At 35.5% G+C, this 26896-nt stretch overlaps 1 protein-coding gene across 2 annotated transcripts in view; it reads left to right on the forward strand.

Annotated features, from left to right (window-relative positions):
• DMD (dystrophin) overlaps positions 1-26896 on the forward strand; it is a gene marked incomplete at both ends in the record, with an annotated part of 1177430 nt that overhangs the window by 536679 nt on the left and 613855 nt on the right. For both annotated transcript variants that reach the window (XM_082480534.1, XM_082480533.1), the window contains one exon: positions 12200-12350. In XM_082480534.1, the coding sequence (XP_082336660.1) occupies positions 12200-12350 (151 nt within the window). The remainder of the gene's footprint in view (positions 1-12199; positions 12351-26896) is intronic.

A 26896-nucleotide genomic window follows, 5' to 3' on the forward strand; every position in this document is an offset into this window, starting at 1 on the left:
TAAATTGCTCTCTACAAGCAAGTATGGTGACTGGAGTCCCTTCATCTGTACTTAAAGACAGCTGATTTCTGAAATTAGTACATTCAGTGTCAGAGTCACTTCTTAGGAGACTATTAATCAAGAGTGCTAGAGGATCTGAATGATGTTGTCATAAGTGGGAGGTTGAAAACTATATGCCCCAAAGCAGTCTGGAGCTGCCAGTTTTGAGAGTGGTCTTACTTTAAGTCATGCACGAGGTGACTGTACACACATGGGCAAGCGGTTGAAGGAGAAACAAGTTACTTATCAATATTTATCAAATTCCTTTTGTATCTGCTGAACGTGTTAAAGTTCACAACTCCCTGCTTTTATATGGCTTTGGACTCCTTTTGACCAAAAAAACTGTTGCGGTAGACAAAATACTGGATGCACAGAATTCACTTTGCCCTTTCTATACCATGTTCAGAGAATAGGAAGAAATGTGCGAGTTTGTTTTAGGTGTTGCTAAGATAGAAAATGTTTTCAGTATCAAGGGAACCAGTGAATACGGATCCCCCTGCAGTTTCAGTAGACATGTACATAGCACTATATCTATACTGTCTATATCAGATTTTAGATATTTCTATTACCTGTTGTCTATGTTGACTATAAAGGCAAATTAAAATGACCAGATGGCTTTCTGAGATACATTGAGGTCCATTTGATCAGATGAATCTCAATCCCAGTTGCTGTAGAGGTAATCTTTTCCTGCAGGTTGTGAGTTAAAAGTTTTTGCAAGTTTGTGATCTGAAAAAGTCTCAGCAACTTTATTTTCCTCATCAAAGTTATCTGTCACTTATCCCTTCTTGCTGCAAAGCTTTCTAATCTGATGGATGGAAGCTAGAAATATAGTATATATGGTATAGTATGTACGTGTGTGTCTATGAATTTGTATATATGATACTATACTTAAACATGTATGTGTATATTTAAAAAGGAAATATAGTGTATATATATGTAATGCTGGATAATGTAAGTCCTATTTCTCGATCATTTAATATCAAACACGGCATTTTATGCCTCTTTTTAAGTACCCTTTTCTGATTGCAGATACCATAATCCCTTAGTTGTATGGGTTTCCAGGGAAAAATGCTGCTTGCACCTCTGTCCATATACCCCTACTTCATGTCCCACTTTTCAACAGTCTGATGATTCTCCTGTTCTTTTTTGCAGCAGACAAGTGGGAAGGAAAGGGTGGGGGTGGAACTAAGTTTGAATTAATTTATTTCCTAAATCATAATTTAACAAAATTAATAAATTATAAACTGACAGATTATAATCTTACAATTGGTATAGTCAGGTTGGCTGAGCTAATAAGGGTAACTACTTCTTACCTCTCAATTTTACTCCTGTGTGTCTACACACCTGTTTTTCACTTAGAAGATCTGAAACCTAGAGTCAAGGTGCCACTGCAACATATGCTGTCCGTATCATAGAATCATTGAATGGTTAGAGTTGGAAGACACATTAAAGATCATGTAGTTCCAACCCCTGTAGCATGGGCAGGGACACCTCCCACTAGACCACATTGCTCATAGCTCTGTCCAACCTGGCCTTGAACGCTTCCAGGAAGGGTGCATCCACAACTTCTCTGGGGAACCTGTTCCAGTGTCTCACCACCCTCACAGTAAAGAATTTCTTTGTAATATCTAATCCAAATCTACCCTCTTTCAGTTTAAAACTCTTACACCTCATCCTATCACTACAGTCCCTGATAAAGAGTCCCTCCCCATTTTTCCTGTAGGCCCCCTTTAGGTACTGGAAGGCTGCTATAAATTGAGTTGAACAGCCCCAACTCTCAGCCTGACTTCATAGGAGAGGTGCTCCAGCCCTCCAATTATCTTCATGGCCCTCTTCTGGACTCGCTCCAACAGTTCTGTGCCCTTCTTAGGTTGGGGGCCCCAGAGCTGGACACAGTACTCCATGTGGGGTCTCATGAGAACAGACTAGACTGGGGGTAATATGCAGTAAATTTTGTCCATGTAGATACTGTAGCCATTCATCAGGGATTCCTGGATATCCCGGCTGCCCCAGTTGCCGGAGTGTGAAAACCTGGTAAATGGCCACTCAGAAGAGCTGTCAGGCTGCTCTGAAAATATATTTGAGACTCTCTACTGCGTTGCATGTACCACATACATTAAGACTCCGCTTTCCAAACAGATGCATACAGTCTATCATGGAAAAACTGAGGGGAAGGAGTTTTGCTTTTCAATCATTATAGAAATTAAAATGTGTTACTTTGAGTTACACAACTGTGTAATCCAGAAAATGTATCGGTGTGAACATGCCCCGAACCAACAACATAAAGAGGAAATGAGATTATGATAAGCAAATGTATTTCCAGGTCACCAAAGAATACATGGGTTTTGTCATTAGAAAGTCTTATTTTTCTAGCAATACATTCCACTAACTTGAAGATAAATGACAAGGCAAATGTTCATTAGGCTTGTAATAACGTGTACCCGCTTTGCTTGGGTCTTGGTTCTCTAACTTCGTAATTTTACAGAGACCATGAAAGCAATTATTCTTCTATTTTTCTCTGAGTTATCAAGTGGCTGAGCAGTCTGTTCTCTAATTCACATTATTTAGAATAACTTCCTGACATTGACCCTTTTAGGCAGCTGCACATTTAAATTCTCCATATTACCAGTAGTACAATCGTATGTGTTAACCAAAATGGCTTTTGCTATTTATTCATGAAGTAAGAACTTCTAGCTTGATAAGTTACAGTTGACAGTGTCTAAGGTCTTTCATCAGTCACGAGACTAATATGCATAATACTCTGAAGATTTACTTTTTTAAATACATAGAATCAGAATCTGCATATTTATAGAGAATATATATTTGTATTTATACATATATATAAAATCCCTCATAGACACCCCATTTAATTTTTTGAACTTCTAGATGGTAATAATTGCCATTGTTGTGGTAACCTTAACTGTTCAGCTACTTTTCCACAGTGTACTGTATTTTCCTATTTAGCCAAAATAGTGCGAGTACTTTTTTTAACTACTGTAGATGAACATTCACAGTAGTCAAAGGTAAAAAGCAAGTTTTGAAATGCCACCAGTCTAAAAATACTTATCAAGCTTTAGTGCTACTGAAAAACGTTTTCTGTGTATAGTAGGGGTTTCTGTTTGTTTTTCTGTTGTACTAACTGGTATCAGAATTATTTAAGATATTTTTCTTAAACATGGAAAAGATACTGTAAATTATTTTATCCAAACAGGCTGTTTATGACTCAGAAATATTTTCTCCTGGTTAGCAGTATGATGCATACTCTCTTGTATTAACACATTTTTTTTCTGCTTTTCCCATTCCTATAATTTCTGTAAGATTCATCAACATTTTAGTTTCAAAAAAACAGAACTGTTTACTATATGCTACTCTCACAACAAGACCTAGTAACTGTTACTTCGACTTCAGTTCCTCATCTCGAATTCTCCAAATGAAAGGGAAAAGCTGTTTTAAATGAAATTTTGTTCAAAATATAAAAAAAAGCACTCACTCATCAAAAAGGTTTTTAACTGACTGAAAAACTCTAAAAGGTAAAAAATACCTAGCATTAATACAGGCGTCAGTATTTTAAGAAGATAATGCCAAGTACTCTGTTATTACTATGATTTTCAGTGAAACGAGGAAGCCTGATTTTCTTATGCCAGTATACATATTTCTGTACAAATCTGCTCCACCTTAAATGGGATAAATAACATCTTACAGAATCAGGGAGTCAGTAGCCAGCATTAACTGGTATCATCAGTTTTCTGTTACTCCTCCTGCTCTAAAGCCACCATTATAGGGGGATTTTGAGGTAGGCAGTGGATATTGAGAATTGAACGGGACAATTTTGGAGGATAAATCACATGTTCTTACAGGTTGAACTAAGAATTCTGTCACTGGAAATCTTAGTATTTAAGCACTTTGTAGTAATTACAGGGAAGTGCTGAGGGGACATCCTGTAATATATACCTCCAATATTCCATTACACAACATGCTCTGGGCCATGAATTCACTAACATTATTTTTTTAGTTATGAATTACGACAGTAATTTGGGGAATTTGTGAGAGCTAGTTTCCCCCAATGGGATATGATTTGTCGGTTCTCTGTAATTCCGGGTCTTGTGCCTGTTTCTGTGTCCAGGATGTAGAAACTATAGGTTGTTTTTTTTATTAATTTAGTCTTACAATTTCAAACACATTCAATTTTTATGAGAGTACTCTAAGTTAAAAGTTATGCATCTATCTCATCACACCCACCCCCAAACTGGAAAGAAGGCACTTGGAAGTGCAGTAGAGCAGGCACCACACTTGTCACCTGCCGGGCAGATGCACCGTGTTGGAATACACCATGTGCTCAGCAGCAAAACCTGGGAGCCAGAAGGTGCTGCTGGGTTTCACGGTATTGACTTAGAACATGTCCATGGGTATTTTAATCTGGTTCAGGATCTCCTGCTTGCTGTGCTCTGTCTCACACTGAAAAGTGCACAAACTGGCCTCATTTCACATGAAACCAAGCTGGAAGATGCTCTCTCCGGGAACCTGTCAAACACACTCAGGCAGTTAATGGGCATGTGGTCTGTGGGACAGGGGTGCAGCTGGGCAGGCTAGGCAGACTAACACCCCTTGCCAGGACATGGAATGTTTGAGAGTGTCAGAGTACGGTGAGGCTGGGGTAGGGGACTGCAGGCAGGGACCTCTCCTAGTGGTCCCACCATGCCCGGAGGTGGGGAGCAGAGCCAGGCTGGGTGCAGTGAGCAAGATGTGCTGTCGTCATACCTACAGAGTAGCCCAGGTCAGGGCCTGAGCTTAAATATGGCTCTGAAGCCCTGAGCAGAAACCCCAGATGAGGTTCCTCACCGTGTAGCTGGGCTCACCAGAGCTCGATGACAGGTCAAGCTGCTGTGCAACACCAGAGCTGGCCTTAAGCAAGCCAGGCTCCCTGGTGTGGGGGAAAGAGTCTGGAGAGCCTGGAGGGGGGCCCTGGCAGTTAGTCAGAAGTGAATGCGATTTTTCGCCCGTATTTCATTTCATCAGATGGATGCTACCTTAGGGTGGGTAATAATAACATGGTTGGAGCACCCTGGCTACAAGTGTCACCCATCGTGAGGATGAAATGCATGCATACTCTTTACACCCTTACAGAAATACTAGTTTGGATTTCTGTAAAATTGAGCCACTGTTCTTTTTATCTAAAATGTTTGGTTTGGGGATTTCTTATCATGGCAATTTTTGATAGTTTCGCTCCGGCAAGCTATGAAATTTGTAGTTTTATTACAGATTGTATTAATAATTTATTTTATATAAGGGAGTCGCAATATGCTACTCTCACCTAGGTCACAATTAATCAAGTACTATTTTATTTTCTCTAGGGAAAAGTTGTTACCTGATTTAATCCAGGTGTCTAGGCAAAGTTCTCTAAAATACATCATTTACTGTCTGTTCTGATGAAGGAAAACTTTTTTGGAAAAAAAAAAAAGGTGGAATTTTGAAGTTCAAATTCCTATGCATAGTAAATAACTTTATTTAGTGTGGAAGAAGAATGTATGTTTTATAAATTATACAGAGTGTTTCTTTTTACACTATTGACATGTGGCCTCCATTAGAACCCAATGGAGTTTTTGTAGAATTATTAATTGTAAATGGTCATTAAGTTTATTGGTCTCTCATGCTTCACAAAAATGAATTTGCATGTCTAAAACCAACAATGACTGACATGATCTTGCTTTTTCATAGCCAATTTAATTGTCATTGCCTTTGGTACAGTAACTGACACTGAATGGTATGATATCAGTAACTATGATCAGAAATTGAGTTGCAGACTACCGGGGCAAGAACAATCAATACAATTCAAGATATAAAAATGTTTATAATGTAATTGTAATGTAAAATGGTTTCAATTCATATGGGATGCTGCAGAACCTACTTTCTGGGAAGAGGAGAGAAATTACATTTTGGGGTGATGGATGGCATAGTTATGGTTATTTTTGTTGCAGTTTATTTTTTATTTCTCATCACTTGCTATTTTGTGGGTGAAAGGCAGGGTGCAGAATATGTACAGCTGAGTCTTGTCCCAGAAGGGACCTACAGCAAAACCTGGGAGCAAGATCTAGATGCAGCAGTGTCTAAAATGAGATCATGAAATTAAATGTAAATTAAGCACTCAGAAGACATGAATTCCGTGAAATAAAATGAAAACATCAAAACCTCTGAAAATGGGTTAGCTGTTTCTTTAAGCAATTTAATTGTAGAAGTTGCTTGACAAAAACAAGTTTTCTTGTTTTATTATCTGTAAGAATGGCCTTAAGTATTAAAGTTAATGCTCTCACATACTAATACGTAATTATTTATACTACTTTGATGTTTTGTGTATTTTTACAAGGTGCTAATTGTGCTGAATCAAGCTGACAAAATCGCATAATTTGTAGGTTAATATTAGCATAATCCTACAGCACATTGTTTAGCAACAGTGTAGAAATCAAGTTCACTGAATGTTTTTCGATATGATAAGAGTGTACATCTCTAAAAATAATAATTTATATGATATAAATCATGACTTTTAGGAAAGTTTATAACTAATAGTGTTCTTTCTCATGTGGGCCAACTGGCTGTGAAGTTTTGCTAAAGTGGAATGTACCATAGAATTGGGTTTTATAATTTATCAAGGAATGGTATCAAAATAGCAAGGAATTAATTGAAACACAGGTGCAGAATTAAGATTTGGTTTACAACAACAGACCAATAACCTTTTGCACGCCGTCTCATGTTTGTGACTTTCCTTACTCAAAGATCTTTCCCTCCGCCTTTGCATGGCTTCTTAAAAATGGCGGCCTTGGGACATGGAACATCAAGCTCAATCCCATTGTATAGAGTTCCACTGACAGCACATCCGAATGGGCATCTGTAAATCTTCGTGCAATATCATGCACAGTACTACCAAGGAATATTAAATGTTGCTTCTAGCAAGTCAAGTCCAAAGGCTTAGTAGAGTGCTAATCTTTGAAGGAAAGAAAGCACCCATATTTTACTGGCGTAATGTAAATTGTGCTGCATATTACCTCAGCAGCTGTCTTTGGTTGCTTTTTTGCTTTCTTGCTTTCCAGAAGTAAAATAAATCCATTATGTGCTAATGAGAAAAAGGGAAATTGATCCCTCAAGCCATTGCTTAACGTTTTCCCTGCTGGAGTGCCAGTGCATATAGAAAAAAATTAGGCTGGTGTACCTGTTGTTTTTCACTTGTCAACTCTAACATATTCAAGTAAGAGGAATAAGGCTACCATACTAAGTGTCAGAGCTGATGTACAATGCTTACGCCCTTTGCAATGTATACGAGTCATACATTCTAGTCTGGGGTCCGTACAGAATCTAACCCTTGGCTTCAGGGCGCCTGCTTGCATCCTCTATGGAGCATAGGAAAAGAAAAACAGGAAAGGAGGACACAGCAAAGAAGAAATACTGCCCAAATATCAGACAGTCACCTAGTATCCACACCATTTTCACTTACTCCCGTTAAAGAGAAAGGGCTTAAATAGGTGAAGACGCAGTTGAATGGGAACACCGGGTTCTTTTAGTTCAATGACTGGTCTCTGACAGCAAACGAGGGTGGATCCCTAGGTAAGAGCATACAAATCTCAAGACCTGTAATGACACTTTCCTAATCTCCAAATAGTGTGCTTGGGGATTCCTGAGGCAGCCATAGTCTTTCTGAGTTTTCATAGTCCCCAGAGTATTGCTCTTTTATGAATTTACTTATGAATTTTTACCATCTACATTCTGCCGTGCCAAGACTAAAAAGCTATTTAAAGTAGTACTGTGTGTAAAAGGATTTAATACACAGATTTAGCAGGGGAAGCTCTCACTTAGCTATACCCAGGAGGGGAGTCCCATAGCACAGAGTGTGAGCCCTTTCACCCCCCATTTCAAATGGACCTGCACCTGCTACTGCAGCAACAACTGCTTATCATTTTAACAGTATTGCAACAGTTAATCTGAAAGAGCATTGAATTTTAGTGGATTTGCCTGTCCATAAATTTCCTCTGATTTTTACTGGTGCTCAATATTGGTTTATACTTATTATAGTAACAATAACAATATCTTGTTTTAAGACATGAGCAATAAGCACTAGTATTTAAACTTGTAAGTTTTAAATAAACATATCTTCTCACTGCAACTTTTTTCCTCTCTCCACAACTCTTGTTAGCCAAAGCAAAGGGAGGAAGAATGGAGAGTGATAGGAGATTCAATTTGCAAGTGTTGGAATGCAAATTCAGTGACACTAATATCAACCCCTACTGAATTTTTGCATTTAAGCTGCTAATAAACTTCCTCATGCTGAGAAGAGCCATTTCATTTTGTGAGAAACAGGAGGAAAGCTGTTTTAATATAGTATCCAAAATGAGAAAGCATACTGGACTGAAAGAAATGGATTTTAACTTATTTTCTAGGTGATTTTTTAAAATGTAAAGTAAGAATTTTCCTTGTAATTCAGACTAAGGTAGTTAAAATAGATCATAATGTGCCTTTCAGTTATGGTTTCACTCATTTTGAAAAATAAATTATGATAAGCCCTATAAATTATTGCAATAATTTTAATAAATAAGTTAGGTGAATGACTAGAATTTTTAACCAGATCAATAGTCTGTTCGCTTACAATTTTGCTAAGAAATGCAACACACGTGACAGATCTTGAACTACTCCTGTGTTCATCTATAGCTAAGCAGAGTGGTCATAAACATTAACTAGGAATCTAAATGTATTTCTCTGAACATAATTTAAACATATATAAGATTTCAGCTATGATTGTGGTCAGGTTTCCTAACAACAAGGCAAAGTAGACTACGTTCAAGCCAGTGATTTGAAAACTGTGATGTCTCCAGTTGGCATTGCTTGATAAAGAGAGAAAAATGCAAAGGGGACAATTGATAGTGCAAAGGTGGAAACAAATACCTCGCTATCTCAAGAGGGTTATGCTATACAAAGGGGAGAGAACACAGAAGAAAGTTACAGTAATGTAAAATGTTACAGCAGCATAGGAGATGTTTGACTACCATAACACTTTTCTTTGTAAAATGTGTTTTCAAATGATACTTTTCCCTGACGTATTCAACAAAAATATTTTGAGTGCACGAGCTGCGCTTATTCTTGAAAGATGCTTTGTAGTACTCATCTTGATGCCTCAACAGTGATATTCCACCAACTGCCACAGTGTAGAAATTACTATAAATCTGTGTATCTATTTTGCATTCTTACATAGACACAGGTTTTGTGCTGTGATTATTTTGTATTTGGTCTTTTCTAACAATTTATTAAGTGGTCGATACTAGGTTCCAAAATAAAATCTGTGAGAATGCTATTTCAATAACAGCTTCACAGTATACTAAAAACATACTACAGCTTGAATTTACAGGGAGCAAAGAGACTTATGTCAGCTTCTGTGGGAAGCTGTCATCCCATAAAGGCTTAGAGAAGTCCTTCCGTAAATTACTTTTTCATCTTTCAGCCTTTTTTTTCTTAAGTATTTTTTAGCTTTAACTAGTAAGATTCTGTATTCTCAATATTATGATGTCTTATTTTGTCCCAGGTTGCATCTTTATCCATCTTTATCTGTCATCACCATCAATGACATGACTGATATTTGGTCAATCAGTGCTGAGCTGACACTTTCTTTGCTGTGGCTTTATCAGACGCACAGCCATATTAAAATCAATATAATAAACATTACCCGATCTATTCTGATAGTTTGGCTGTGTCCGTTTCCAAAGAAAGTTACAGAACATGTAATTTATCAGAGTGGTTTGGAATGCATGTTTGGACTGCTTAGGACTAAGCAGTAACTATTCTCTTTTACATCAAATAAAGGTTCTGGTGTTTAGCAGCTATTAACCTCAGGGCCCATGAATCAAGTTCTGCTTGAGGAACAAAAAGAGTTGATTCACAGATAGTTAGAGGACTACTATTCTATGCAGAATTTAGACTCTGAAAAGTCTCCTCTATTCTTTTAAAATGTGTTTTTAAAAGTTTTAATTAAATAATTATTATTTTGCCTTCAGCATCTTATGACCAAACTAGTAGAACGGTAAAAGAAATACTTTTATCTCAACTACCTTCTGTGATCAAATGCTTTTTTAAAAAATAAAATCATTCTCCTAGATTGCTAATTGTGGGCTTTTTCTATGCCTTATATTTTCCCTGTCTTATAATTAACGTAACAGAATAAGTACAAAGTCTCTGTTTCACTGCTTGCTGGTCCAATTCTATTTTTGTATTACTCATCAAAAGTGATTACCATATGCAGTATGTTAGAAGCAAGAAAACTGCATCTTTGTATGGGTGCATTCAGCAAAATAAATCTTTGTCTACCAGAAAAGGAGGTATAGGGAAAAGCATATATCCGTCTGTAGATGGTTATGAATGGATATAGTGATATTCATACTGTATAGTAATAAAAGATTTTAAAATGTGAAAACCAAGGTGGGACTATATAACCCATAAAAGAGAAGAAGAACTTATATTTTTTTCTGAAAAGTCAAAAATCATCAGTACAATGGAAGAGATGGTCTGTATTCCAGGATAGTAATGTGGTTTTATGTGGTGAATTAAACTCTTTAACTTTGAAACAATTGTATAGTTTGTCCATACAGAACCAGATTACTTCCTAGAAAAATAATTGAGCATCTTTGTTTTTATCCTTAAATACACCCTAAAACCTATTATAATCCCATAAAGGAGGATTATTAAACTAAACAACAGCAGCATGTTTAATGATGATCTGCTAACAAAACATTCTAGCTAATCTCGGATTAGTGATCACATTTCAACACCAATCCAAAACACAGGATAACTGAATTTGTTAAGACATAGGCCACCTAAAAAAAGAAAAAAAAAAAAACAACAAAAGAAAACAAAACAAAAACAACTAAACCCCACAAAACAACAAATACTGTCTTCATTTCATTTACTTAATACTTGGCAGTGGCTAAGTCAAACCAATCTTGACCCAGAAGATCAATCAGTCACTCTGAACAAAAGCAGATTAGATCTTCCTAAAGTGCCAGAATTACTTACACGGTCTTTTGTGTAGTGGACTGTGGACTTGCAGATGTGGTAGTAATATTTTTCATTCTTGCTTATTGTACAAAACCCTATTTTTTAATATTTTAATTTTGCTTCAATCATCCTTGTATTTCGTATTTCAGGCATTTTTATTTTTGCATAACTATCTTTATCAAATGCTTAAATTGAAGTGAAACATATACAGAAAAAAGGGTTTGATAAAAAGTCCCTATACACAATACAAGTATAAATTCTTTCGAAGAGAGTTGCATTTCCTTTGCAATAATGATAAATGGACATTTGTATCCATTGGAGAGGCAGACAAAATGGAACAGAAACTGGAGCAGAATTGTAGTATATGCCTGGGATCCTTTGGGGTAGTCTCACCACAGCAATTTCCATTAAAAAAAATAACCTTCTGCATCTGTATTGCATATAATATTACAATTCATATTTAGAAAAAAAAATCCTTTAATAATAGTAGGATCATGGGACTAAAGTTGAGAAGTAAGGATTTAAGAATCTGTCTATAGATTTTTTCATCCTTTGCTTTATATGGTAGGACAGATGCATCACAGATCTTTTAAGCTATTTTCCCGTTTGAAAAGGGATCTAAAAAACATTGTATAGTTACAACACACAGCCAGTACGTTAGCCAACAGTGACTGTTTGCAGCGTTGATAGCTACAGCAAATTACTAAGGTGTGTTAGCCTTTTATCGACACTGGTGTTTTCTGCATGCTACAATCCAAGTATGTTGATGGAGAGGTGTACCCAGTTACACTGGGGCTTGTGGGTGTTATACCTATGATGCGAGTTAATGGGGGTTAATAAAACTGTGAATTGAAAACATGTTTTGACTATGGAATTAATTTGAAACTTGAAAAAGGTTAAGAAATTGATAAGACACTGATTTATGCCCCATACGCTTAATGATAATTTCACTGTTCAGAAGTACTACCGTGTTTCCATTGATATAACTGTTAGAAATGTTAATACATGTTGCCATCAACATCGCATCAAATTTAACCTGAGGCATCCAACGTTATTCTTTTTCTTTTTTTTTCTCTCTGTAGTCAATAAATAAAGTATCAATAGATAGTTATTTCATATCCTTTTATACTTGCAGACGGTTTGACAAATCTTTGGAAAAGTGGAGGCTTTTTCATAGTGACATGAAGACCTTTAATCATTGGCTAACTGAAACTGAAGAGAAGCTGTCAAGAGCACAGATAGAGGCTGGAGACGTGGGTCGTGCGAAAACCAACCAATTTCTCCAGGTATGATTTGATTAACCCGTTTCCTGTTTTTCTGCAGAGATTAGAAATCTGGGTACTCTGTATAGTTCTGCAGTTCGTTTAAGGAGGATTTCTAGTGCTGAGTGGCCAGGAGTAATTTTGGTTATCTATTTCTGTTGTCTTTGTTAACTAAGAATTTTCACCAGTTTGTTTTAAAATACATTTTTAAAAGAAGTAAATTATAGGATAACAGGATATATTGTGGTACTGCCATAGTTACACATTTTTTCATCTTATTTAAAGTGCTCATTAATTTCCATTTAATACTCATGATTAGCAGGAGTATCTTAATTTTAAAATCTTGTGGAAGAAATGAGCTCTACAACAAAACAGACATTGAGCTCTACAAGAGATATTTCATGAACTATGTCTTGCAAGTATTGCTTATTTTCCCTGTTTCATATTTTAATCAAAGAACCTTGAGGATGCTTTTTGTGAAATGCAGTGTGACAGAATAGCCACTTAGTGCCTATGTGTCCAGTTCCAATTTAAATGCTTTTCATCTTGCAAGCTCTTTGAGCATGATAAGGAAAATAATAACTCTAGTTTCTTGGTAGTTTATTTCATTTCCCTCTTGTATGATTGTAATGGTAATGGGTATGAAGAATTAATTCTAAACTGATGTTTTGCAAGTTGATAGGTTCAGCTGAATAACATGGCTTGACTAAACTCTGGATTCGTGTTATAAATTACTACCTGTGCATAAGAAAAAAATTCTGTTAAACTAATCGGCATTTGCACATTTGAATTGCTGGATTGAATTACTGGATTTCAGGTTGAAAGAAGTTAGGTCTGTCTAACATTAAGGGTATGGTTTTGTTTTGAATGCAACACTAGTCCACTTCTTGGCCTACAGTTAAAAAAATAAATCGTGTCTTTTGAATTTTAATAGATAAAGTCACCTTTTTAAGATTTTGGCTGCTATTTCTTGACTGTAAAACTGGTGAACTGGAAAGGAAACCAAATCACGCAGTACAAGTATAAAAAAAGATATAACTGCTGAGTAATTCATTAAGCTGAAGTAGTTAAAATAGCAGATAAATATTTTTCTGCAAATGCCTGTCAACACTTCGAACACTGAAGAAGTCTAAGATCTGGCTGACAAAAGAGAGTGTCATCAAGGAATTAAAGATGCTCTTTGCTGTGTATGCAAAAGGTAGAGCTCAGCTGTATTTCCACTGAAATTTTGTCTCCCTTTCTCTGTCCCACAGTTTTAAGCATTTCTTTGAAAAACATATAAAATACTAAAATAAGGCATGAGTATCTATCTGATGAATAGTAATACAGTGTCAGAAAGGCTTACCCTTTCTTCTTTGCTTTGCCTCTGCTCCATCACCCTTCTTGGCACTATTATGGTATCCTTCAGCATCTTCAAATGAAAACTTAGGGAAAAAAAATGGATCCACGGAACAAGTGTTTGTCTCATTTTTTTCTAACCTTTTTCTAAAACAATATTTTCTCTCTGAGAAGAGGTTGTTTTTGAGAGTGCCCAGACCAAGGTAAGATGTATCATAGATGTTATAAATGCGCTGCATGTGTAGCACATTTTACAGTCCCAACAGATTAGAAACACTATTTTCTTGTCATCATTGAGAAAGAAGTTCATACTGAATTGGACATCACACTGAAAGACTCTGAGATAATGCCTAGTTATGCTGAAGCTTAGATTTCAGTACAGAACAAGTCCACTTCAGTTTTACATTTCCCCTTGACCTAGCCTCCTTCTCATTTGTTATCCATTTGTTATTTTCTTATGCTATATATGAGAGCATTTTGAACATATGTTTGCAGAATGGATTTCTACCAAGATTTTCTTTTTGCAGTCTATCAAGCTTTTTCTTTCTTCTTTTTTCCCTTGTGTTGGAAATCCCTGGAACTCACAAATTTCTCTCTCAAACATTTCATTTAGTTTAGTACAACAGACAAAACTACCTTTCTAATGAAAATTCACATAGTGTGAAAATATTGCAGCTAACCTCAAGAATGCAGACTCCATGTTAGTTAACATTTATTTGTGAAAGAATGTTTAGTCTGAAGCTACATTGTTCCCGTTTTCTTCATTGGTCCTTTCTTTATTTTGCTGCATCTTGTTTGAAAAGCATTAGGCTTCTGTGAGGCTGACAGAAGAGATCATTAGAATTTCCATTAGGTAAACAGTTAAAACAGCTGAGGATTTTGATTTACTAGATTAGCAACTTGTTTTATTAATGAGATCATGCTGCTTAGTGAACCATATTCCGAATTAACAGGATTTGTTTGAAAATGCTTTCAGAAGCAAGTGAATAGTCTTGTATTCAACAAGGAACTCTTAGAAAAAAATAAGTGAAATATTCAGATGTGTACTACTATTTCTAGGTAGGACTACTTTGGAAAAGTAAAGACTAATGTGTTCATTAACATTCAGTAAATACATAGAGTCAAATGTTAATGTAAAATGAAACAGTCAACAGTATGATTAGGTGATTATGTTAATATAGGTTAAGAGGTAATTACATTCTTTTAGGTGTGTTTGGGGAGGGGAGGTGTGTTCCTTTTTGCTGCACAATGGCATGATATTAAACAACATTTATGCATTATATATAACATGAACAAAACCTAATGATAGAATTGTTTCATTTCAGGTCATGAGTACTTAAATACTCTTATTGTGAATTTTTCACTAAGGCTTTTTGAGAGCGGAACTTGTGGTGTTGAAAAGAAATACGACATTTCAGTTTTTAAGAAATTGTAATTGACTTCTATGATTAGGAGACACAGGATTTAAAAGGATGTTTTACAGATAGCACATCATATAATCCCTTTGAAACATATTGAACTCTGTCTTGAAAGTAGTAAAGATTGGTTTCGCTCTCATTATTCTGACTGAAAGGTTTTTCTGTCTCTTCACTCCTTAATGCTTGGTGACTTTAACTTCTTCAATTTCCTGCATTTGCACTCAGTTTATTTATTTTTGTGCCGAGACGGGGTTGTAGTTCAGTTTTATCTACTCCCTGATGTTTATCCCCTTCTGTTCATATAGGCTACAGTATTGGATCTCATTTGGTAAACTAAAGCTGCAGTTTTCTAATCTGCTTTCATATGATAGCTAGACGATTCGTGCCTATTCCTCTTTCCGGAACATGAGTTCCCAAAATAGCACACTATTATCCAAACTGAAATACTGTACATACCATCATCAAGATAGCTCAGGTGCTGTATTTTATGGTTGGATCTTACCATGGCTGAGTGTTAGAATATCATTTGTAAGCATATCTCTAAAATTTCTTATTTCATTTTTTTTCTTGTGATCTGCCTTGCAGCCCCAATGTACATTCCATTTCATATGCAGAAAAAAGAAAAAAAAAAAAAAAAAAAAAAAAGAACAGATTGTACTGAAAATTAATGCCGGGTTAATATAGAGCAAAGAAGCAAACAAGATTGAGTAAGGGGCTGGGGGGAGGGTGCAGGATGGAGGGTGTTCGTGTGCCATAGGTAAATGCTAAAAAGACAGCTACAAGATGAATTCTTCAACAGTTTCAGAACTAGATTGTCAAGTTACATTCCTGAATCATTACCTGAGAATTTAAATATAGTGTTCTTATTTAAAAAATATAGAACATCCAGAATATTTGTTCTTTACACTGGTATTAAGAGTTGGTCAGCAGTCTATATTTAGGATCCACTTTTGGGTTGCAAGTTTAACTTTATTTTATCATTTTAGGTGGTGCATTTTTTTTTAATAGTAAAACGATTAGGTTCTGGGTCTGAATTTTGAAATAATTTCTTTGTGTTCATGATGTTCATCTGTTATGACTGGTCAGTGAAGTGTACTTCCCACTAAAAAAGCAAGGGCTGAAATTTTTTCTATCATTTCATTGTTTAAAAAAATGCTATTATATAATTATTCATTTCTCAAGTATTTACTTTCATTTACAGGCATAAATATCAAGGATATTGTGTTTATTTTTTAAGGTCACGGAGGGCCTTAAATAATCAGTCAGAATTTGAAATTATTGGGTGGTGGCCTTATTAATTATACTCAGCCTTCTGAGGCTACTGTGGATATGAAAATTGCTTGGAAGTTACAGATCTCTCTTAAATTGTTCATACATTGAATTGTCCAGCATTTACTTTTTATAGTACTTATTCAAGCCTACAAAAGGCTTGTGAATGTCTCGTGCCTTCTCTAGACCTTCCTTCCACTGCACTACAATGTCAGGAACGTCATATTTTTGTCTTGTAGGTGTTTAAAGTAAAAAGATATAGAGAATTGAGAGTTCAGTGCTGAAAGTGATGGTCATGCTAATAATTTCTCTCTTTTATATCTAAATTGGATTATATGGATATTGATGATTTAATAGCCACTACATTTAAACAGTTCTTTCTGTAATACAGCACAAATGGAATCAGAGTATATGAGTATTTCAGTGCTTCGGGCCATATAGTCTCATACCACGAAAACACAGTGGTAGCGGGTGGATAGTTTACTCTGTTTCCCCCAAATAGAAAACTTGTACAAAATACATTTTTTAATATAATAATTATGGCTTTCATATTTTAGATTTTGTGGTTTTGATGTATTTCCTGCTTTACTGAATGATAAATGTTATGCCAATAATCTATGGTACTTCTTGTTCCAGTTTGGATTCCAAATGGTTCAATTTTGTTTCATTTCAATCAATTTTATTCCACCTAGTTCAATTTTGACTAGTGTTTTTTGGTGATAGGAAATATTTTCAGAGAAGCAGTAGAAATGTAGCAAAATATTATTTCTGGTCAAAAATATGTCTATGATTGCTTAATGATTCTACAAGAGATAGAAAATAAAGAACACAGAATTGATGAGAAAACAATTTAGCAGTGGTTTAGAGGAATCTTTAATTAGAATGATCACGGTACATACCGCAGTGTCCTTCATTTTGGAAGGGCATATCTGGAATGTTATATATCTGGCCGGAATGTATTATTGGCTAATATTTTATCAATACCAAAATCACACAATCCCCTGCTACTATACAGGAAAAAGATTCTATAGTCTCTATTTTATTTTTTTATTTTTTTTATTAAGGTTCTCCTTACAATATTACATATCCCTAGTACTTTGACTAAATGTTCTGGACTAAGCACTAAAATTTTCTAAACGTGATAGCCAGCCTACATGAATGCCATCAGTTCTTGCTTACATATTGACCGGATCATTTATTCAGAGAAGCTTACTGGTTTTCTTTTTACTGTATACCACCCTCTTATCAAACACCTCTGAGTGCAGCATGCTACTGCGCCTAAGAAAGAAAACTTAGACTCAATAATATCCTGTGGATTTCAGGGTTTTGTCCATAGTTTCTAAGGTCTCGGTCGAAATGTTTCAAATAATATACGTGAGCTCTGCATCGGACACCTGGGCCCTAATCAAGCAAAACATTATTTTTTCTGGTTTAAGGTCATCTTAAAAACAAATTCACAGGCTTTTCTTGACTGAAGTGCTATAACAATGGAAAGACTTCATTTTCAGTTAATAAGGGGAGGACATCACAATTCCTGGTAAAATAGTTACTACTTCTTTCTTATGCCAAGCAAAGTATTAACTGACACTGTAATCTTTATGACTAATACATTTCTGGATATATAAAATTGCTATTTTACTGCTAAAAGACTCCTCACTGTTGTTGCTACTACTAATGGAAAGGATGGAATATCAAAATAGTTTATCCTGAATTTGTAGTAAAAACATTTTCTTGTCATGTAAAGCTATAAGAAGTATTATTTCATAATTATACCTGTTATTTAATTCTTCTCTACTGCACGCAATTGTACATTATTCCTCATTCCTAATTTACTGTATCCTCTTAGAAGTTTTTAATTAATTTGTTGTTACTGGTAGTGGGACATTAAAATGTCTGAAAGCCATATAATATGTTTAAAGTTGCTTATGTGGCTCTGCCTGCTCTCGCAACATTAGATAACAATGTGTACCTATATTTAGGTTTTATTGTAAATCCTGGCATTGTTTATTTAAATAACTGAAGTAAATCTTGTAAGCAATTAATTAGGATGTATCTTTCAAACATTTAATTCTGAAAGTTTTTGAAATAACTATTAGCACACGTAGATGCATAGTGATGTAACTTCTATACACGACAAGAATGAATAAACATGTTTTTTTTTTCTTTGTCTTGGACTGGATCAGTCAAACTTCCTGGTACCTGACTGTAACTGCCTCACCGTTTGGGGGATTCATCCTCATCAGTTCAAGTGGTTATAGAGTACTAGGACATGGGGATCTGGGAAAGAGGCTGAGGTTTATACCTGTTCCACAAGCATGGTTTTGTGCGTCTATAAAAGAGAAAGGAAATGGAGGATGGAATTGTTTCATACTAATGAATTTGTTTTACTTTCGGGGCTAATCCGGATATTTATAATCAGTGACCTGTACAGATAATACGCTTCAGATTCAGCAAATTTATTAATGCTTTTGCCAAGGTATAAATAGGGTAGTTAATCTGACCACGTCTTGGAAGTTTTGGGAAACGAGTGACTAAATGAATGACTGCTTTGAATGAGGATTTTGCCTGTCAAAACATTTATTTGGTTTGCGTCCATAAGTCTTTCAAAAGTACATCCTATATTGCATCAGAGATCACTATGGCATATGATTAAATCTGTGGTTGTTGATGGATAAATATGAAGATAAGACAAACTTATGAGATTTGAACTGTGTCACTTAATGACTGGTCAGCCTGGGAGTCTTTCTAGGTCTTCTGATGTGAATAATTAGCCGTTAAAAATGCTTACATAAAACAGTCAGGGAAAGGTAAGACTCTTAGGGAATAACTTTCTATACATACTAGTTATATAAATTAGTACAAATAAGTCTTGCTGTGGCCCTTTTCAGGGACAGCCTTATTAATCTTATTTAGAACCTTTCATCCCAACAGATCTTGCAAACTCTATCCATCACATAGAGCTTTTCATTACTATCTTATTTTAGACTAAAGCCGTAAAGTAAAGCCATCTAGTAAGCACGTTGGACAAGATAGCAGGTTAATGTTATGTTGCTTTTAAAAAGTGAACTGTTAAAAAAAAAAAAAAAAAGCCTGCCTTATAAAAAACTGCATTATGAAAATCTTAATGTTTATTCAGAGCAGACAGCAAAGGATCAGCATCTGCCCTTAAACTGTCTAAAAAATACTTTACCTAAATTTATTTATCCTAATTTTGGAAGTTAATTTTTGTCAGGTTGTGATGACTGTCTTTTGCGCTTAGGTGTTTCAAAATGAGTTCCTTTTTACTGACAACCTTTCTAGGCACCTTTGTGGAGGTGTTTGTTTGTTTGTTAACATAAGGAGAGGAGTCAGGGAAGATGGGTATGAGTTTGACCAGTGACGGGTGGATACTGAAGAACGGCGTTTTTGGCTAGACTATTTTAGAATTTATTGTTAATTTTAGATAAACTTGTCAGTTCATTTATTTCTCCAAGTTCTTATGTTATATAGAGGGAGAGAATGTAGCAGGTGTGGAAATAGTGGTAACATGCTTGAGTTGTTTAAATAAAATATTTACTTCTGCCCTACAGCAAACTTCCAACTTACTTCTTTCCTACTTAATATTTGGATGTGAGATCCAACTCACCAAAACAGGTCCACAGTAGGCATCTGTATTTGAGCTTGTAATTCTGATCTTCCTTTGTAGACAAAGAAGAAAACTAAGCACTTCTAGGTTGAAGGTCACCTGATCTTTCTGAGATATCCAGAATATTTGAAAGTGAACTCTGACAGCACTGGGTGTGTTAACTTCTCCAGAAAAAAAAATGAATTAATATTTTATTGGAAAATTTTATTTAGTTGTTTGTTTGTTTGTTTGTTTTTTTTTTAATGAAAAGATGAGCAGTCATGAAAACATAAAAACCTGAAAATATTTAAGAATTTAACTTCGGGTGTGCTCCTTCCTCCCTCCCTTGAAAGCGTATTTCATCAGGTTTTGAATATTCAGGGATTACTAGTACTAGTGAACTAGAGCACAGATGCTAGCCAGAATGGATTACACAGTAATGTATTCATGCTGAAATAAATATATTTTCATAATTGGATTAGACATTTTGCCACAGTACAAAGGTAAAATTCACTGAATGATTCACTGAAAGTAATAGAAAAGAATAAAAAATATTTACATTAATTGTATTTCCAGTCTGTTCTGTGAACACCAGAAGTATTAGAGATAGAATTCTTAGGGTTTTGTGTTTTGTAGTTATCTGTAAGTTCCAGTTAAAATGTTTTCCACTATGGGGGGTTTTAAAAGGTGTTCCTTTTCTGTGTGAATTCTGAGCTGTTTACTAAGGTCTACTCACTACACCTATTCCTCCATTAGTGACCAATAGTATCTGTTTTTCTTTACCTGGTTGCTTTTTTTTAAAAAAAAAAATTATAAAATGTCATTAGTATTTATAATTCTAATTAGTCAAAATACTTAAAACTATGGGGGAAGGTTAGGGGGGAAGACAGACCAACAGATAATCAGAGAGCGCAATCACATAAACTTAAAAAAATCAGACTGAAAACCGGATTAATTATTTTCCAAAAAGTAGTTCCTTTAAAACTCTTAGACTTGTTTTGTTAAAGAGTTATCAAATACCTCATTGCCAACAATCACTTGTCAAAAAACATTTCAGATGAAGGCTACTTCTCTTTTTTGTCCTGTTTAGGGCTCCCTGAAGAAATTTTTTCTCACTTTTGTTGCTTGCATCATGCTGGCTTGCAATAGTGTATGCAATTAATTTTCTTTCTAAAACTAAAACCTAAAAACTAAAAAAAAAGTCATATTATTTCAGTAAAGCTTATGGCAGATTTTCAGGACAACATTAGATATTTATAGTAGACAGTGTTTGATCTCAATCTTATTTTTTGTTATACATCTACAGGCAGAAAATATTATTTTACCTATTAACTCTTCTAAAAAATGAACACAATACAGATATGCTGTAGTTTCTCACTCAAAATCTGAGTTTACAATGGTTTAAAAAAAAACCTACAAAGACTACAAATTTTTTTTAATCTGTTTGACTTTTGACAATGGAAGTGAGAGCACTATAGGAAAAAATCTTTTATTTTACAGGTCTAAATATTTTGCATTTGCTGAATATCTTCTAAATTCAAACAATAATTCTGCCTTGATTCTGAATAAAAGGAGAAATAAACATGTTGTTTTGCCACATATACTCAGATTTTTAAAAGCTTCCATTTTTGTTGAATGATTTTAAAATGTGTAATGAATTGTGAAGTGTGGCAAATTCCAGTTTATGCATCGATTGGAACAAGAATGTAAAAGACTTGTACTCATCATCTGACTATATTAAATTTGAGATGTACATAGCTCAGAATTTTGCTGATTTCAGGATGGTTTCTTGAGTTTTGTTTTGGTTTTTGGTTTTTGTTTTTTTTTTTAATGAAGGCAGCAAACCCTTACAGTACGTTAATCTATACAGGACACTTCTGTCCAAAAATGTTAGGAGAAGGGAAAGAATACATGAAAGAGAATATATTTTGAGCATCTTTTCCAATATGCAATTACTATATTAGGATGGCAAATATCTGCCAATTTCACAGTATTATGAGGTATCTCACCATATCCTCTCAAAAGTGGACAGTCAAAATCCATTATTATGTGTCATTTTTGTGGAAATGTAGCATAAGAAAACATTTACAGAGGAGATGTACTGAAACTGGACAAGGTGGTATTGGAAGTGAAATTAAAACATTCAGAAAACAATTTGGTTGTGTAATAAAAATGTTTCTGAATTGCAGGGTCCTAAGATGGGCAGAGGGCTCTCTGAATTTTAATTTCCTGCTAGTGTGCTGGGAATGGGAACTATTATTCACCTGTGTTATGTAAGACAGTTCACACAAGTTTTATTTTACTGAACGCTGGAAATAGATGCTGATTCTTTAATGTAAGTTAGGTGATCAGTTTTATTTATGTATTTTTCTTTATTTGTTGGCACCTGATAACTATGTTCTATTGCCTTCCATAGCAAGACAAGGTCGTTTTCTGTTCCCCCTTAGTGGCTAGACTCTAAGAACATATTAATGCCAGCTACTGCTTTTTTGCGAAAATCTCTGGCTATTTATCTCTCTTTGTGAAGCTCATCTTGTGTACCGTGGTTCAGTCCTTACACATGTTTCGAATGAAAAACAAATATTGTTCCATTTTTCCAGTCTTTGTGGAGCCATTAGGTCACAGTTTATTAATGGGAACTGTAAGATAAAATAAAAATTCTGATCACAAAAATTTTCCTTCTGCACTTTATCTGGCAATAAGCATGGCACCTCTCTGAAATAGTTTGCACAAGATGTTTTTCTTTTAACAGTTGTTTTTAATAGCTGAAGTGGGAAAGATCTGTTCTGTACATTGTATGTAAATCACTGTTTTTAATGGGAAGGTTTGTTAATAAGGGCTTATGTGATGTTTTTAGTACTGGTATTTTAGTAAATTGATGCCTTTAACAAAAAAACATAACTAGATGTATTTTGTTATAAATGTGTCTGACGCTGAAAATAGCATGAGAGACTTTTGCTTGTGCCTTCAAAGGCAAAATCATTCTTGGAATAAAAAAAAAAAAAGCACTCTGATTTAGTAGTGATTTAGTAGACCTAACTTTCCAGAGAGCAAGATTCTTTCTAAATTAAGTTAAGCCATTCAAAAGCATTTTGTCTTTGAGTAATCTGCGAGAACCAGTGCTAAAAATCTGTTTTGAATGAATGAGTATTTGTTAGCTCCTTTATAAGAGTAGAGTAGATCTCAGGAACTGCTCTGATAACACAAAGTCCTGTTGTGTTTTCTATTAGATTATAAAGCCTTCAGGACAAGGAGTGTTTGTCTGTAATTGTGCATTGTCTGGTGCAGGGGGCCTTAGTTTTAGCTGGACTTTCTCTCAAGAGCTCAGAGCTCATACTGGTTGCAAACATCGCATTTGTGATCAATGCAGAACAAAGAGTTTAGGAATAGACTGAAAACAGTGATTGTGATTAGTTTTAATGATTTTCTGATTAGAATATTGTCAAAACTATGTACTTCAACTAAAGGGGGTACCCTAGCATAGTGGACCCATAGGGTATATTATTTCTGTATCTGGTTTGTCTTCCAAAAATCAAAACATAATCTCATTTATGATGACTGACAACATCTTTTCTTTTGAGTCTTTTGTTAGCCCTTACAATACTACTGAGCGCTACAGGATTTAGAGACAGAGCAACTTGTGCACCTAGGAAGGTACCTTGTGATATTGCTGCAACCCTTAGCTGTTTCAAATAAAGCCTGCTCTGGTTCTTTCTAAATTTACTATCACTACCCTATTTCATTACCTCTTTTGTAACTGTAATGCCTCCGGCAATGGCTCCTGTTACACAAGACTGATGATTCTCAAAACCTTTCTGCAACCCTGCCATAAGCAAGGGAAGCCATATGAGAGTGCTTCAGTGTCTGAATGCTCTGCAAGATGACAACAGGAGTGATTTCATAAGTTTGAATAATACGAAGACTTTGCCAAAATATCAAGTCAATGAAATTAGACTGATAATCTTATCATCTTTGTGTTCTTTTATTTGTTTATTTTAAAAAGGAAAGAAATGTAATGACCCAAACAGTACATGTTTTGTTTTTAAAATAACAGTAGAAAGGCAATTCAACAGTTAATGCTGGTGACTTGATGTTTCCGCTAGAGGAACTCATGCTTTTGGAGCGTAGCAACTTTGACAGTTTGAAAATCCTAAATTATTAATCAGCATATATCAAATAGACAGTGTTTAGTGTATAGCCAAGAGCTTGTTGTGTTATTGAGTTTTTTTATGTCAAAACTTGGTGGATCTGTTAAAATTACTACGGTAGTTTCTCTTATGATGAAGGAGACTAATAGAAAAGGGACTTTATGGTGGTCTACTGGAAGCTTTAAGAAAGTTAAGGAATAAATGTATCATCCTGGTAATCGTTCTAGTATAAAAGTAAATCATATAAAAAGGAGTACATTTATTGTATCTCTTTTGTTTCTCCAGAATCCCCAAAACCTATGAAAGAGGCAGTTCCATGGAGTATGTTGGATATTTCCTACTAATAAATAAATATTTGTTATTAAACTGAAAATAGAATCACTTGAATACTTGAGGTGGGGTCTCACCAGTGCTGAGTAGAGGGGGATGATCACTTCCCTAGTCCTGCTGGCCACACTATTCCTGATACAGGCAAGGATGCCATTGGCCTTCTTGGCCACCTGGGCACACTGCCGGCTCATATTCAGCCGGCCATCCACCAATACCCCCAGGTCCTTTTCTGCCAGGCAGCTTTCCAGCCACTCTGCCCCAATCCTGTAGCGCTGCATGGGGTTGTTGTGACCCAAGTGCAGGACCCGGCACTTGACCTTGTTGAACCTCATATCATTGGCCTTACCCCATCAGTCCAGCCTGTCCAGATGCCTCTGCAGAGCCATCCTACCCTCAAGCAGACCAACACGCCCGCCTATCTTAGTGTCATCTGCGAACTTACTGAGGGTGCATTCGATCCCCTCATCCAGATCATTGATAAAGATATTAAAGAGAACTGGCCCCAGCACTGAGCCCTGGGGGACAACACTTGTGATTTCTGTGGTTTTTAATGGATATTTGTACTTCATTTATATTTGAAACATCTAGGTTACCATGGAGCACCTCTCCTGTGAGGACAGGCTGAGAGAGTTGGGGTTGTTCAGCCTGGAGAAGAGAAGGCTCCAGGGAGACCTTACAGCAGCCTTCCACTATTGAAAGGGTGCCTACAGGAAAGATGGGAGGGACTCTTTTATCAGGGAGTGTAGTGATAGGATGAGGGGTAACGGTTTTAAACTGAAAAAGCATAGATTTAGATTAGATAGTAGGAAGATTAGGGTATTAAACAGTTCACTTTTTTAAAGCAAAATAACATTAACCTGCTGTCTTGTCTAGTGTGCTTAGTATGGCTTTACTGTGAGGGTGGTGAGGCACTGGAACGCTCAGGTTGCCCAGAGAAGTTGTGGATTCCCCATCCCTGGACATGTTCAAGGCCAGGGTGTATGGGGCTTTGAGCAACCTGGTCTATTTGGTGATGTCCCTGCCCATGGGGGTTTGAACCAGATAATCTTTAAGGTCCCTTCCAACTCTAGCCATTTTATGATTCTATGTTTTCTCATGATAGAATTCCCGTCTATTTTTGAAAGCTACAGGAAACACTAAAATTAAAGTTTTCAATGTTTGTTTTGTTTTGTTTTGTTTTGTTTTTTCACATATTCATAGTCACTGTTTAATTAAATTCATAAATAAATGAATAGGTTTTTCAATACTGTTTAGTGTATGACTAAACCTTATGATTTCACAGATGACTTGGCGTTCCTGACTTTGTCCATCTTTTACAACATATTACTTGTCATGTAGGTGCAGAATTTCAGTGACAGCTATATTTGAGCAAAACACAGAGGAAGCATAACCTCTCCATTTCTTTATATGCATTTCTTTTTATGCCTTCAAAAGATTTTGTTAACTCCTTTGTCTGTGTCACAATGAAAACTCCAGGCATAACTGATTCTCTACCACTTTCCTCTGTCCACTATTCTCTTGCTTTCAGATCTTTTTCAGAATTGTTGTTTTCCATTATAAGAGTCCTCTAGGCTATGAGCAAGGTTTGAATTTTTTGTTCCTAGAGGTAGACTGTACTTTCAGTTGTACCAATGCATGTGCTGCTTCATCTTCTTTTTGGTTCCTAATGGATCTATATTTCTTTACCAGTAATGGGTCCTCTGCATTAGTCATCTATCCCCTAATCTTCAAATTCTATAAAAGGTTTATTCTGCATTCAGGGATTATTTACTTTTTTTTTTTTTCTCTAAATGCAATTTAAAATAATAATACACAATATACAGATTTTTGATTCTCTCAGGCTCCAAAAGATTTCCTGAAATCCTTGGAGAACAGTCAATGTAAATGTAATGTTTAGTTAAAGAAAACATTTCTGTCAATATAGGTTTTGGGAAAAAAAGAAGAATGTTAAGAATTTAAAATTAGCAAAGTTAGGATTACTTAATAAATACTAACATTATTTTGATACTGGAACATTGGTCTGGACTGAGATTAAATTGTAAGCATGCTGCAGTGAAAAGGAGCAGGTAAGAGCATTGCTGTACCCTCATTTCCCCAGATAAATTATTTTTAAGAGCAAATAGCCTCCTTGTCATATTTTCATTTGATAACAAAATAATAATACATAATAATAATAATAAAAGATTAAGTGGGATGAATTTTAAAATCAGGAAAGGAGGGAAGGCATCTCTGATGACAATGGATATTGCTTGGTGGAAGTCATAGTCCTGTTTGCCTTAGCAAGTTAGAGAGCTAATCTAGTCATAATATTGAATGTTTTTAACAGGTTTCTGTTTGTTTCTTTTCAGTTGATTGGTTTCTAGTCAGCTCTCAACAGACTTAATGCATTTTAAAAGCATGATGGTTTCATACGTGACCTTGAGGGTAACCTTCTCAGTGCATTTTCAGAACACAATCTTTGTT

This window comes from Vanellus vanellus (assembly GCF_965231255.1).
Source record: "Vanellus vanellus genome assembly, chromosome: 1".
Classification (NCBI taxonomy): Eukaryota; Metazoa; Chordata; class Aves; order Charadriiformes; family Charadriidae; genus Vanellus; species Vanellus vanellus.